The 14,116-nt window shown below is 41.2% G+C and overlaps 1 protein-coding gene across 1 annotated transcript in view; it reads left to right on the top strand.

Moving 5' to 3' along the window:
• The window catches only part of USP45 (ubiquitin specific peptidase 45), a 2,087,971-nt gene that overhangs the window by 1,609,723 nt on the left and 464,132 nt on the right, over positions 1-14,116 (top strand). Inside the window, exon 12 of the mRNA XM_086926622.1 lies at positions 10,812-10,868. Coding sequence (XP_086782748.1) covers positions 10,812-10,868 — 57 coding nt within the window. The remainder of the gene's footprint in view (positions 1-10,811; positions 10,869-14,116) is intronic.

Genomic DNA, 14,116 nt, shown 5'->3' on the forward strand with positions numbered 1-14,116 from the left:
AACAAGTATGTTTCATGGTTTTAATGATATCTTTATGGTCCATACATATTGAGTTGTAAATTTGGTAATCATTGTAACACTGCAACCCAATCCTTTTTTGCAAATCATCCCCCAGTTGGGATCTTAAGCATTATTGACTTCCAGGAGAAGGAACCCTCTTTTTGTTATAACATACTAATCTGCAGCAAACAGACTTTGGACTCGCTCCCGCAAAGCCTGAGGGTTATTCCTCAGTTGCTGCTTTTTAGGAAAGCACCTAAGACATGGCTGTATACGCTATAGGCAATTCTTCCTGAATACTTATAGGCTGAGCATGGCTCTCTGGACAGTCGGCTGCAGCGCCTTGTTGCCTTCGGGTAATTGTAGGGCTTTATAAAACTTGGGGAGAATGAAGTTTGGTTCCCTGGCACAGCTAAATTCACCAAGGAGCCTAGGGGGTTCTAAATCGGCCAGGTCAGCCCCCCACTCACTAAATCAAAACACGATGGTGACCTGACCTAAAGGCTAGAACAGATACATATGGACCTAATGCCTGTCTATGGCTGCCACAACTTCGTGTGCTGCATGGGCAGTTAATCATACACTGTCTTCCACTATAGGTCCCTGTTATATTTGTAAAAATGTTTCCTTTCAGTGCAACACAGTGTTTAGTGGGATAAATAAGTCCCACAATACACAAATTGGTACCAATGAAGTGCAAAAACTACAAAAAATGTGTGCAGAGGTAAGGGGTGCCTCACGGAAGTAACACCATGGGAGTCCACCGGTTGGTTCTCACCAGTGGGCTCAGGTTCTCATCATCAGCACCCCGTACCTTAAAGAAAAAAAACCAAATAATAATAATAATAGTGGTGTGCAAGTGTGGTGAATATGCAATGAACCAGTCGTGTAGTTACTGGTTATAAGCACTAAAGTGTTGTTCTAGGTGCTAAAAAAACCTGACCCCATAAAGTAGACTCCAACTTTTAATGACCACTTTATTGTTAATAAAAACGAGCTACAACCAACACTAGCTGTTCACCTTTATTCTATGCTGTGGGTTTGCTCACATTAAAGAGACACTCTTATCTTCATAGAGGGCCAACATGTTTCATTGCCTGGATATTTTGAGGCAGTTTCTTCAGGGCACGGGTCAGTACCACCACTCTGCTTTCCTTTCACATGTGAATGTTTTTCTAGGGAACAAGTTAAAAATACAGACAACACACAGTTATCGATACATAAGCACAACCCATTAGGGACAGATTTCTTCTCTGAACCTTTAGCCCCATGCTCCATGGCCTCTTTGAGCATACCGGTGACCTCCTTTTCTCTGTCACTGTAGCGGTTATACCCGCTGCTACTGTTGTTAGCCTACGGGAAAGACACATATATTACCCCCATGTACCAAATTCAGCATGCTTTCTCGGCTGGTAACTGTCTTTATGCCGCATAGTGCCTGGCGTGCCTAATATAAGATCTAGAATGCGTACTACAGCATATCCGATGTATTTTGCTTATGTAAATAAAAGAAAGACCCCCCCGCTTTTCTATAGGGCGTGCGTGTATCTGGGCTGTCATGGCTTCAAGTGGTGCCCTGTACACCTACATTTGCCTCTTACTGCAATATACAAACAGAGTTCGGCGTTTACAAGTGCTTAGCCCTCTGCTAATAGAAACACTCCCCCCAACACAGGACTAGCTTAAAGATCACAGTCACGGTCGGCGCTGGACCCTCCCCCCTGCCCGTGCCCTGTGCTCCTTACCCGGGAGTTTCTGGTGCCGGTCTGTGACTCGTCCACACTCTTGGACTGAGTACCTGTGATATTTAAAACGGTACTAGTGCGGGAATCATCTCATTTGACCCGCCCTGTACTGCCTAGGCGGAAGTCCCACCCAAGTATCCTTATGCGGCCGATAGTGATTTCCTTGTAAACACAGGTACCATCTTTGAATTGCGATACCGCTATGGATGCCCCAGTTTGATCATGATTGTAAGTTGCTTTGGAGGTTATGTATCCAACTATATGTAAAAATGTGGGGAAGTATATAATAAAATCTCAAATGTCTGTGTTCAGATGACAGTTTTGCACCCTATTTTTTGTTTGAATTTCAACAGTAATTATATTGAATGGCGCTCTGATAGTTCAGCCCCGCAAATATAGATATTAAAATGCAGAGGCTCGTACTGCAAACGATGTGGATTCCAGCTGATACCACCACATGCAACACACATAAACTGTCCGGTATACTTACCCCATCTGTTGAGTATACAGTGTGTGTAGAGCTAATATTCACTTAAATTGTCCTATTGATGTATTCTGTTGAAAAATGGCAGGGTTCCTGCTGGCCCGACTGTGATATATGCTACGGGCCTATGCGATTCCACTCAATGGTATCGTTGAGCCCCCGACTGTCTGTCCCCTCTTGGTAAATCCAACGGGCTTCTTTGTTGGCAAATCTTAGCTCCATGTTATGTTTATCACCAGTCACCTTTTCCAATATTACCCATTTGAAACTCTTGTGGTGGTGATTCTGTTCAGCAAAATGCTGTCTCAATTTGGTCGTGAGTTTCCTTGCTTTCAGAGTACTCAGGTGTTCCTGCATTCTTACTTTCTCCTTGCGTGTAGTGAGGCCAATGTAATGGAGTTGACAAAGGCATGTAAGTCTATATACAACGTTGGTTGTATTGCAGTTACTGAGTCTATTAAGGTACCAGATTTTTCCATTAGTCAATGTTACATGTTTCATGGGTTCTGTTAATTCGCACACTGAACATCCACCACATGGATTGTGCCGAGTAGGTAGTCCTGTTTCTCTGGTGTTGGTGATGGGACGGGTGTGTACCAGTTTGTTACGTAGATTGAAGGAACGCTTGAAAGCGAACCTTGGCAGTGGCATCTTCATACTTGCGGTGTTCAAAATGTGCCAATGTTTCCTAATTATCCCCCGAATGTTGGTTGACAATGGGTCATAGGTAGTGACCACAGGTATACATTGGCTGTTGTTACGCTCGTTCCTTTCAAGAAGGGCTGATCTTGGGGTGTTAAACGCTCTTTTCCTGGCCTGTCTAATCACCCTGGAAGGGTAAGCCCTCTGTTCTTATCTGGACGCTAATTCTTCAGATTGTTCCACAAATCTTTCCACCTGTGAACAATTCCTGCGGTAACGCAGGAATTTACCTACCGGCAAGTTGTCCCGAAGGGCGCGGGGATGAAATGATTTTTAGTGAAGCAAGGAGTTTTTGTCTAGGTTTCTGATGGACATCGGATAGCCTAGAACTTCTATCATTTCTGCCTCGACAACAAAAACTCATTGATGGCAGAATATCTTCCGGGCAAATCGAACAATGTGTTGGGCTGGCATTCTAGACATTTTCAAGACACCAGCCTTTGGAAACTGATATCCAAAGTATTTAAGAAAATCTCGAACAGATGGGGCCCCTTCTCCGTGGATCTTTTTGGAGCACAACTGGATAGTAAGCTTTGAAGCTATTTCAGTTGTAAGCCAGAACGGGGAGCGTCGGCGGCTGACTCATACCTGTAAGATTGGAACCGGTGGACATATTACGTGTTTCTACCATTCTCAATGATAATAAGACTTACAGCCCAAGTGAGAAGACAATAGGCAGACATTGTTCTGGTGACCCCCAGCATGGAGATTGCAAGTCTGGTATCCAGTTCTGATGGAACTTTTGTGGGATTCTCCAATCTGTCTTCCCCTGCTTCCGGATATTCCTCTTGATCTGAAGAGCGACCTTCGCCTTCTGGTGGAGGAAGGTATGCTGCACTTCATGGTATGGACTCTATGGAGGATTACAAGGAACTTTGAAAAATCCCTGGACTATAGGAGCAAGCTGAAATTCTCATCATAAAAGCATTGGCAGACCGATACAGATCGGCTTGGGCAAGATGATTAAAGGGGGGGTGTTGGTATCTGCAGAGGGACGTGGAGGCATGTGGTGTCCAATATTGTATACATACTGAGCTTCTTATGATTGCTAGCTTCAATGGGGATGGCAAACAGGTCGGTACTTATCTTTAGCACCCCTATATCTGGAGATCGCTCCCCAGTTGGGGAGCACCCCTTGGCTATGGAACTATTGAGGGGAATATTTCGCTCCTGCTGGAACCCAGGTATTCAACCCTTTGGGATGTGTATAAAGTCCTGAGTGTGTTCTTATCCTGGCGAAACAATAAATATCTGTCCAGAAAGGAGCTCTTGAGTAAGTTGGTTGTGCTCCTCTGTCTCATTTCTTTCAGAAGAGTGTCAGAAAATGCCAAACAGGTCTGAATGGACATATTGAGTTGCTTTGGTGGCACAAAAAAATAGGGGGACAAGGAAGTGACGTACGAACACGAGGCATATGCAGTAGACTCTGATTGGATAGTAATAATGTTATTGTTTCCTTTCCCTAGTGCTGATGGGAAAGTAAGTTTGTTAAAGTAAATGTTTCTAAGGCTGCTGGAAATTAAAGTAGAGAAAAGGAAGCTTAATCCTCACCTCCATATCCTTACTAGAATTTAAACTATTCTTCATGTTAGGTAGGCTAATTTTGATTCCAATTTCGTTTACTTAAATCGTGGGGCATCAAAGAAGAGTCTGAAGTAAAATAGCTATGTACATGTGTTTAGATTTCTTTTTTGTGAAAGGCAGTTATATTGACTGTTTACATTATTTTTCTTCTTAGCTGAGACGGAAATAGTAAAAGCTCTAAAGGAAGCTATAAAAGCATCCCAAATGTTAACAGTGGATGTGTGAGAGGAATTATCGAATTCAAAAACATAATAAAAGCAGTGGCTTCAGAGATAAAATTAATATCAGACAAAATTATTTAATCTCCATCTGCCAGCTTTTGTGTCAAGTGGGGAAAAAAAGAGCATGATCAAGTAGAAAATTGAGCCAATCTCAGCAAAGTGTAAACTAGATGGTAATGATTTAGTATCTAAAAATGTTATGAATCCTGGAGAGTGTATTATGTACGGTAGAGAAAACATGCATTGTAATTTGTCAGGATTGCAAGTTCTTCAAAAATCAAACAGTGGCCTAGAGGAGATAGTAGACTTGAATATCTCATGAGATTTATCAGTATTTAAATGTAAACTTAGATGTTCTGTCAGTAAAGGGATCCAATAGCTGACTATAATCACTAGTAAGAATTACATTAGTATTAGGACTGTTAGCGAGTTGGAATTTTAATATAATGATTGGATTTGACAGAGCCATAAACACTAAATAAAGTCATATGCTTATTCTAAAAAATAATATTAACCAACTCCCATCTGACAAGCTTATAACAGTCTGTGGATAAAAATTTGAATTTTAAATATTTATGACAAAGGATGGCAACCCCACCTCTACAATCAATTTCCAGAGAGAAGAAAAAATGGCCAACCCAGTGACTTTTCATCTTCAGGGACTCAGAGTCATTACAGTGTGTTTCATGCAAAAATAAATTTTTCTTTGTGCCCCTAGAGTGATGAGAAAGTACCTTTTATCTTTTATTTGGGTTTCCAAGTTCACAAACATTCCATGACACAAAATTAGACACATTTATCACAGAGGTAGATAGATACTGTAACAAAGGTGACTTTCTGTAAACAACAGGGAAAAGACATAGCAACAACAATCACTGTGATGTTCAAAGGAGCTATATTAGAAAACAAAGAGTATCACACATTAAAGAACCTCTCAAAAAATGGAAAAAAGGAAAATAAAATAAATCGAAAGGAAAACATACAAACAGATAAAAAAGAGCAGATCAAGGGAAAGAACCCAGATCTCAAAAGAATAGATACAATAAAAGTGTATGTGTCATGTCAACAACTTGATAAGACTAGCAGCAGAACCACAAAACAAAGAAAAAACACATACAATAAAGCCATTTAAGAATACCAGCGAGAACTAGAAATGTCTCTTATAATTGAATCTCCTGGGTGAGAGATATTCTAAAGGAAGGCCCTTTGTTTATCAGCCTCATCAAAAGACATGCTAGTTCTTTCATAAGTAATTTTACATAGGCAACGATTAGTAATCCCATTTCTGATGTGCATTTGTCTTAGCCGTGGTCTCATGGCAAGCAATTCCTTTTGTCTGGCATTGGTTGGTTTAGGAATGTCCTGGGAAATAAACAAGATATGACCAGATCAAACAAGTCTTTTATTATACTTAGTTGCTTTCAGAACAGGAAGATGATCAGTAATTTCCAAGCAAGTGAAGGTTGTGTTTCCCCATATGATGTGCATGTTGTAGATTGTTGGGAGGAGAAATGTAGATATTTGGTAGCTCAAACTTAATTTCTTTAAAAAATCAAGACGATTGGACCCATTCGACTCTGGCACACCATACAGGCATAGGTTGTTATGACGGTTTCTATTTTCCAAATTCTCTGTCTGAAGCTTTAGCTTCAAAATTTCTTGTCCAAGCATAGTAATCATCACAGAAACGTCTACCAAGTAATCTCTGCATCCCAGTGATTATGCAACTCTGACTGAAAACATAAATTGAAAGATGATGTTGGCTTGATTATTGGGAGACTTGAAATATGTATATGAATAATACTTATCTGAAGATCACTTGCAATTGTTTTTTTTTCTTTTTTCCCAAAGACCTTTATTGTACAATTATGTATTAACACAGCATAGAGCCTACAACCCCTAGGGCCGGCCGCGTTATGTACAGTTACCTTTTATCATTGTCGGAGTAACACAGCCCTTCAGCCGACATCCTGGAGGTCCGGCGGCGTGGTAAAGCAAGGTGTACACAGATTAGCCAAATTCGTGTACCGGATAGCTTATAGGTCTATGGTTTTTCTTTTTTTAAAACAAACGTCATTGTTGGAAGCAGAGGAATATTTATCAAAACAATCAGAGTCATAGTATCGTCATAGAGCACGTACAGTACAGCAGTAACCACAGTCACAATTACTGAGGGATGGTAGGCCTGATCATTTCCATGTCTGCGGAGGGGGAAGTACACAATTCGCCTCTATAGGTATTCCATCGACCCCATTTCTTATCCCAAACCCCGGGGCATCCCCTAGTCTTGTAAACCATTTTTTCAGACAGCATGCACACGTCCATTGCAGCCACCCATCTAATCAGGAGCGGTTTGTGTGGTGAGCCCCACTGCATGGCTATTTCACGCTTCAATAAGAGGAAGCTTAGAGCCGCCCATCGTTGACTTGCAATTGTTTTAATGCAGATAAGACTACTTCAACATGGGGAAGAAACTAACTTCTGAACCCAGTGATGTAAGGAGTAATAAGGAAACTCACATTTTTATTATTTTAGTATGGCAGAGGTCATTCTGTGGTGACACTTTTTTTTATGTTTTAACTCTGATACTGTCTTCAACTGAGATCATGTTAAAGTGTTCCTACTGCTTTTGGAGGACATGCTTTGAAACATCACTACAGAATTGAGACTGTTCCAACAAATTAATAATATATTTTTCAACAAACTTGTTGAATGGGGGAAAGATCACACTTAACAGATCTCTCCGGATAATTGTAAGTGATGTCGCACTGGTATAACAGCTCGGTTCATATAATTTTTATTTGTGTGACGATTCCTTACTTTATTTAGATGTCTAGGCATTGTTATAAATGATGTCTCTTCATTTGTTTATTGACTTGAGATGGTATTTAGCTATCTTGTATATATCGGATGCGTTCAGAATTGTAGCCTTGTACACGCTGGATCAGCTTAACAGCTGTAATAATTGAGATGGTATGGCGTGGTATAATATTAAGTTGATTCTTATTACTCGATATGGATAAATATAGATCTACTATTCAATAGCAATTAAGACTAATGTCTCTTTTATCTTTATTTTAGGATCAATAACGGATTACTCGTTTTTTCAAGTTTTTTTGTTTTTCTTGCCTTCTTTCCTCCTCTTTTATGGCACTTCATACGTTCTCCTCGTGCTATGTTCTTCTCCTTGTGCTCTGATTGTTTCGTTGTGTTTTGATCCAATACTCTGGCTATCTTTGACTTTTACTGGATTCTTGCACTATTGTGCTAAACTTGCCTGATACTGATTATATGTATGAATACCCATACTCCGATGTACCAATTTATTATGACTGTTTGACATTTCTACCACACTGTCCTTCAGTGGTGTGGGTCTCCGCACTTATGGTTTGAGGTTCCTATATGCATTGTGGTGTATGGCTCTATCTTTCATCTAAATCACAGTGGCTCCAGTGTTTAGGGCACTCACAGTGGCCTTTTTCTTCTTTTTCCCATGTACCACTGGTTTTGGGTTTTACTTTAAAACTGTTATGTCTGGTTCTAATTGTATTAAACATCTTTTTAATACTAAGTATATACACTTAGGAGTGAATCCTACTCTTCCCTTTCTCTTTTTTCATTTGGACACCAAGGGTTGGTGATGGAGAGTGATTCACCATGTATGTATATGTATATATATATATATTTGCTTCACAGAACAGTCACCGCCGTCGCTCCGCCCACGTCCCGGGTGCTAGCGTCTTGCGGTGGTGAGCCGCATTTACTTCGACAAACACTTGCTTTTGTAAAAGAAAGTAGACGGCACTCCAAGCTTTAAGATACTGGAAACGATTTATTGGCAGACCCCCCTGCCCCCAAGATGACAAACGCGTTTCGCCGTAAAGGCAAGTGTTTGTCGATGTATGTATATATCTATATATATATATCTTTCTGATGTTTTACTTAATGTCCGCAGCCCTGAAAAAGTCGAGGTGTTACTGACCCATCGGTGAAATATGTGTTGGCTGATTAGCTTCAAGCTGATTGTATTACCTACCTTTCGTTTGGAAAATTGTATTTCATTGTTTCTCCTTTGGAATACGAACTGGCAGTGATATTCACAGCAAGCCTAGTGTGAAGATTTGGATTATACCTCTTGGGCCTGAACTGAAAACTTGGAATAAAGTGGACTATTACTTCGAGATTACTGTATTTAGGACTATTTTCTTAAACACCTGAGCACTCTGATCTGTATGTTGATACTTCTTGCTCTTCATTCGGAGGGCATATTAGGGTTGTTGATGGTAACCAACCCTCTTTTCCTTGGAGCACCTGCTATACATTACATTTGCTGTTTACCTACCCTAAATAAGATTGCAGTGCGCCCTTATCGCTTTGCTTCCTACCTGATTACCATAATATCTTGCATAATCACACTTAAAAGATGTTTAGGTTTTTCTAATGCATACATACCGAAACACTTCGTCGTAATTTAGAGGTAGATCAGTCATTCTACTTGACATTAAGCCACCCATTGATTTCATTGTGAATGTCAAGCAGTAAGAATGTTGATCCTTCAAACAAACCTTCATTTGTGTTGGGGTATATGTTGTGTTAGCTTTGTTGGTGGAGAGAGACCCTGGTTGGAGGTTACTTCTGTGATAAAACTCTAGAAGACTTTAAGTCTTAGGTGAGAGGATGGATTTTCAGTGAACTATTTCGATTAGTTAGCAGATTAGGCAATACCAACTATATTGCAAGCTAAGCATACACATTTTAGAGGCTGTATGAGAGAAACACCATAATATTAGCCATAAACAACCAGTCGACTATTTTACAACAAACATTGACAAAGTCAATAGGTCTTGGTTTGGAACCCTGTCTTCTTGCACTTGCAATGGCCGTTTTGGAGCAGCATTTTTTAAATATTACATAACAGATGAGAAGACAGTCACCATGGATGTACATGCATCCGTGGTGGCCAGCTTTGAATGTAATTTATTTTAGTTTAAGTTTAAGAAGTGTTGTTCCAAGAAGCTGACCTTGGATGCACATGCGTTTGCTGTAGCCATCTTTGAATGAGATTAATAAAATTAAATGCATTCATAGATGGCCATTGTGGATGGATGCACATGCATATGCAGTGGGGATCCAGGAATATATGTTAAAATAGAACAATCCCATTTCTAGATGCCTGCTGTGCATGAGGCATCCATGCATGCAGCCCTCTCTGAATGGTCGTAAAACCATATTAAGATGACCACTAACTGACAGAGCAGCAGTGGCAAAAACTGTTTTGCATATGGCGGGGAGGGTAAGAGGGCGCTAGTTGGGAAAGTCTGGGTTAAGCTAGGGGCATGGGGAGAAAGAAGAGTAAGGGAGAGAGGGACAGAAAATAGTTCCTTCAACAAACTTAAATGTAAGGTCTTACATCAGCAGTGGAATGATACTTCTTCCAGTCAGAACACTGTGAGGCCTAACTGCTTCTGGGTGGAGTAAACACAGGTTAGTGAGGAAAGCCATTGAATTGGGCCAGGAAGTAAGACAGACTATGTAGCCATCCAATCATCAGCCAGGGGCTTACTAAAACTACGCTCGAAGTATATGTAATGTCTGGGAAACCATAGGTCTGGCAAACAGACAGCTAAAGCAGGTTGTAGCCAGGACCTAAAAGCTCCTGTGCACATACTAAAGATTGTATTAACTAATTGACAGCACTTTATTGTCACACCCTCACACCAACTAACATGGCAAGACCAGCTATCAAATTTGGAAGCAGTGAGGTATTTCGATGCCAAATCAATTTTAAAAATTCAATAGTAAGATGCATGATCCATTCTAAACCGCTTTGTATACAGAGCTGACAGTGCCTATTTGATATATGTCACAGTATTATCACTGATTAAATACATTTCCTCCTTTAAATACTCCATGCTTTCCAGTTTTTCTGCAAATCTGAGGGAACAGGAAATGGTCTTACTAGTAATAGTCTGGATAGAATGATCTATAAATACACAATGCATCGTATGTTATCTTAGCGATCTTGAATGATGAATATGATCTAAAATATATTCTCCTTTTTTATTTTCAACAAAGATCTCAACTGTGCAGGAGCCTTTCATCGATCTTTCTCTTCCAATCATAGAAGAAAGAGTAAGAAATTATATTCCTATATGATTGCATTATAACATGTGTTTATGGTATATGTTTCACTTTATTGTATAAATGTCTTGCTCTTTACAAAGGTAATGAAGTTTATAGATGCAAAATACCAGATTGTTGTCGCCCCAAACTAAAGCTAAGACATGCATTATTGAAAACAGTTTGCATGCTCTCTTACTCGCAATATCCAAAAATATTCTAAACAGATTTATGTATTGGTGAAAAATGTATGACTACCAACTGCAAGATTGTGAATTCATACTCTCAACCCCCTCCCTCGGCAAAGACATTTTGCACTGAATCATTGTCTGTCAAAGTACCTCCTACCAGGACAACCCCCAAAAAGGTGTTTTACTGCCATAAACTAACCCCTTTCCCCCTTGCTCTTCCAGTACATCTTTTTCTCTCTAACCATTCTTTTTCCAGAACCTAGTACATACAATATTGCTGCTATTTCCCTAACCTTCACATTAACCATTTACCTAAATCTAACATGTACAAAAATCGTAACCATAATCTGTTCCTTAGTGGAACCCTTGCCCTATCCCTCGCTTTAACAGTTTTACATTGAAAACGTGTTATCGTCAGTGGAAAAAAGCAGGCTATGATTTCATTGTCATGACAAAGCCCCCTTCTCAGTATGTTGGTTATCAATCACACACTGATATAGAACGTTGGCTACGTAATAATAACAATTCTTATGCAAAAAATCTTAAAAACCTTCTCTTGTGAACCTGTACTAAACATGTTCATGTTTATTCCTTGACCAGAATCAATATTCAGTCTTTTGGTTTGTGTTTCATAAAAGGTTGAATCTGTATTTGTTTGAATTTGGTATCCAGCGGTAGGTTTTTAAACAGATTACAATTTAAATGTTGCTGATATTTTTGTTTTCGGTTAAAGTATATCTTCTCCATTTTCTGTTGGCATTCTATTACATGTGAGTATTATTTATATATGTTTCTGCTTTCCATAACTGACAGAATGCCTTTTTAGACAAGCTTCAAGATCTCCAGGGTCTATAACAGACGTTCTTGTTGCTCCCCCTTTTTTTATGTAGTCTTCTTCCCTTGTGATCTGTAGGAAGTCTAACATCCGCCTTTTGAAAGCATCTTTACAGGATATGCTGGAATTTGGCAGAGCCAAAAACCATTATCTACAACAATTAGCTGTATAAGTTGTAACACATAAATCTACATCCCGAACAATGCACCACTTTCAGTGTCTCTAACGACACTATCGCATGGTGTACTAACTCTTTTTTAATACGACTTGAAATTGTGAAATGTAAAGCAACTAAGATGAAGCATCCAGGATTTACTTAAAAATATGAAAACACACAGCACTTATGCAGCAGGGAGACCTGCTTGACCCCTTCGGCGCTGCGCGAATGCAGGAGAATTAATGAGCGGGCGGGGTTTGGACGGACCCCTGTCGTTCTACGCACACAACCACCGTGACGTCGGACGGCCTGGGGCTGTCCTGAGCACCGAAGTGGTTAACAGTTGAGCATGCAAGCATGATTTTTCCATTGCTGTATTTGAATCAGACATGTGTTAAACAGTTGTATCAGCACAATTTCAGTGTGTGTAGCCTTGCTCCCAACCTGTGTGGGTAGAAGTCCAATTTTCTCCATGTGCCTTTTCTTGACATTTCACCTTGTGACCACTGACCACACGGCAGCGGGCACAAGTCGAGGGATAATTCATGGTTCAGAAGTCCCTTCAAGGAGTCAAAGTGAAGAAGGATTTATCAGCCCTTGCCCTATGCTCACTGTGAGAAGTTGGCCTGATATATGATGCTCACTAGTTCTAGTGATCACCTTGTATCAGTCCAAACAACCCTTATGGTGATTGGTTGTAAGTCAACCTTATAGACCAGCTATCCTAATGGTAGCATGGACAAAGCAGTCTTAGGCTAAACTCTTTTGGCATGTGAAGCCAGCCATTTTACCACATATAACCCCTTGAATACCAAGTGAAAGGACACCACACAGGTTGTTATGAAAATAAACAAGTATTTATTAACTAACATACACCTCTGAACTCTTTATGAGATCAGAGGGCTAAGCACATGACAATCTCTTAGGAAAAATACGTTTAAGTTGCACGAATTACAATGGTGCCCTAGGGGCACGACAAACCATATACTAAGTAAGTGGAATGTGAAAGTCGATAATAGGAATGGAGCTGTCCAGAGGCTGTAGGATCATTGGGACCACGCTATACTAACTCTAGGTAGGTAATAGGAGGCCCACGGAACGCGTGTGCAGAGTGTGAACTCACACGCAAGATGCGTAACAGTGTCTATGGACAGTACAGTTCAAGAAAAAGGTGAGTACGGACAATCCTGACTAGATAGAACTAAAACGACTGTGGAACTGGACACTAGGAGAGTCAAGCTACCTTTGAGCACTGAAATGCTCGTGTTACCTCACCCACAGACTGCGGGTGCATAGATGCCAAGTCGTGTCGGGTTCCGGCGTTGAAGTCTATGGAGCCTGGAAGAAAAGATGCTGCAGGCGGTCAGGAGGAAGATGTCCGGTGTGATCCAAGGGTGGATCAGTGAAGAGAAGAACATGAAAGCAGAGGTGACAATGTTCAAAGTCACTAGCCAGTCACTGGAGTGGAACTAGATGTTGTCGTCACGATCAGGTGAGGGTGGACGCTTGTCTCTGCAGCCACGTGGACCAGGTGGTGTCTTCGACGACCAGGATGGAGGCACGAGCTGTCCCACGCAGGCTCTCGCTGTCGGCGGTGTCGGCTTCGGAGTCAACAGGCCTTGGCAAAGGCAACCCACGCGGTGAGTGGAAACGGCGTCTGGAGTGGACCAGGAGGGTCCGGGGTGCTCCTCTTTTGGAAGGGAGCAAGGGCCAGTCTGGAGCAACCAGACCAGCAGTGAAGACTTTGGAGTTCGTCGTCTAGGAGGTCACTAGCCAGCCGGCAAGTGACCAGACAACGCGTCGAGCAGCAAACAGGCAGAAGGGCCCCACGCAGATCTCATGGATGCTGGAGGGCTGGTCTTCGGTGCAGGAGCTGCTCGGGGTCAGGGCTTCTCAGTCCCCAAAGCACCTGGACTAGGATACCTCTGAAGTCGTGCTGGAGCGAAGTGCTGTTTCTTTCAAGATGGCCGGTCCCACGTGTCTCGTCGCACCCACGGATCTCAGCTGTGCTGCAGATGTAGGTAGAGGTCGGAGAGGTCTGGGAATCCGGGTCTCGTCGGGCTCTGAAGTCTGGATC

This window comes from Lissotriton vulgaris, chromosome 6 (assembly GCF_964263255.1).
Source record: "Lissotriton vulgaris chromosome 6, aLisVul1.2, whole genome shotgun sequence".
Lineage (NCBI taxonomy): Eukaryota > Metazoa > Chordata > Amphibia > Caudata > Salamandridae > Lissotriton > Lissotriton vulgaris.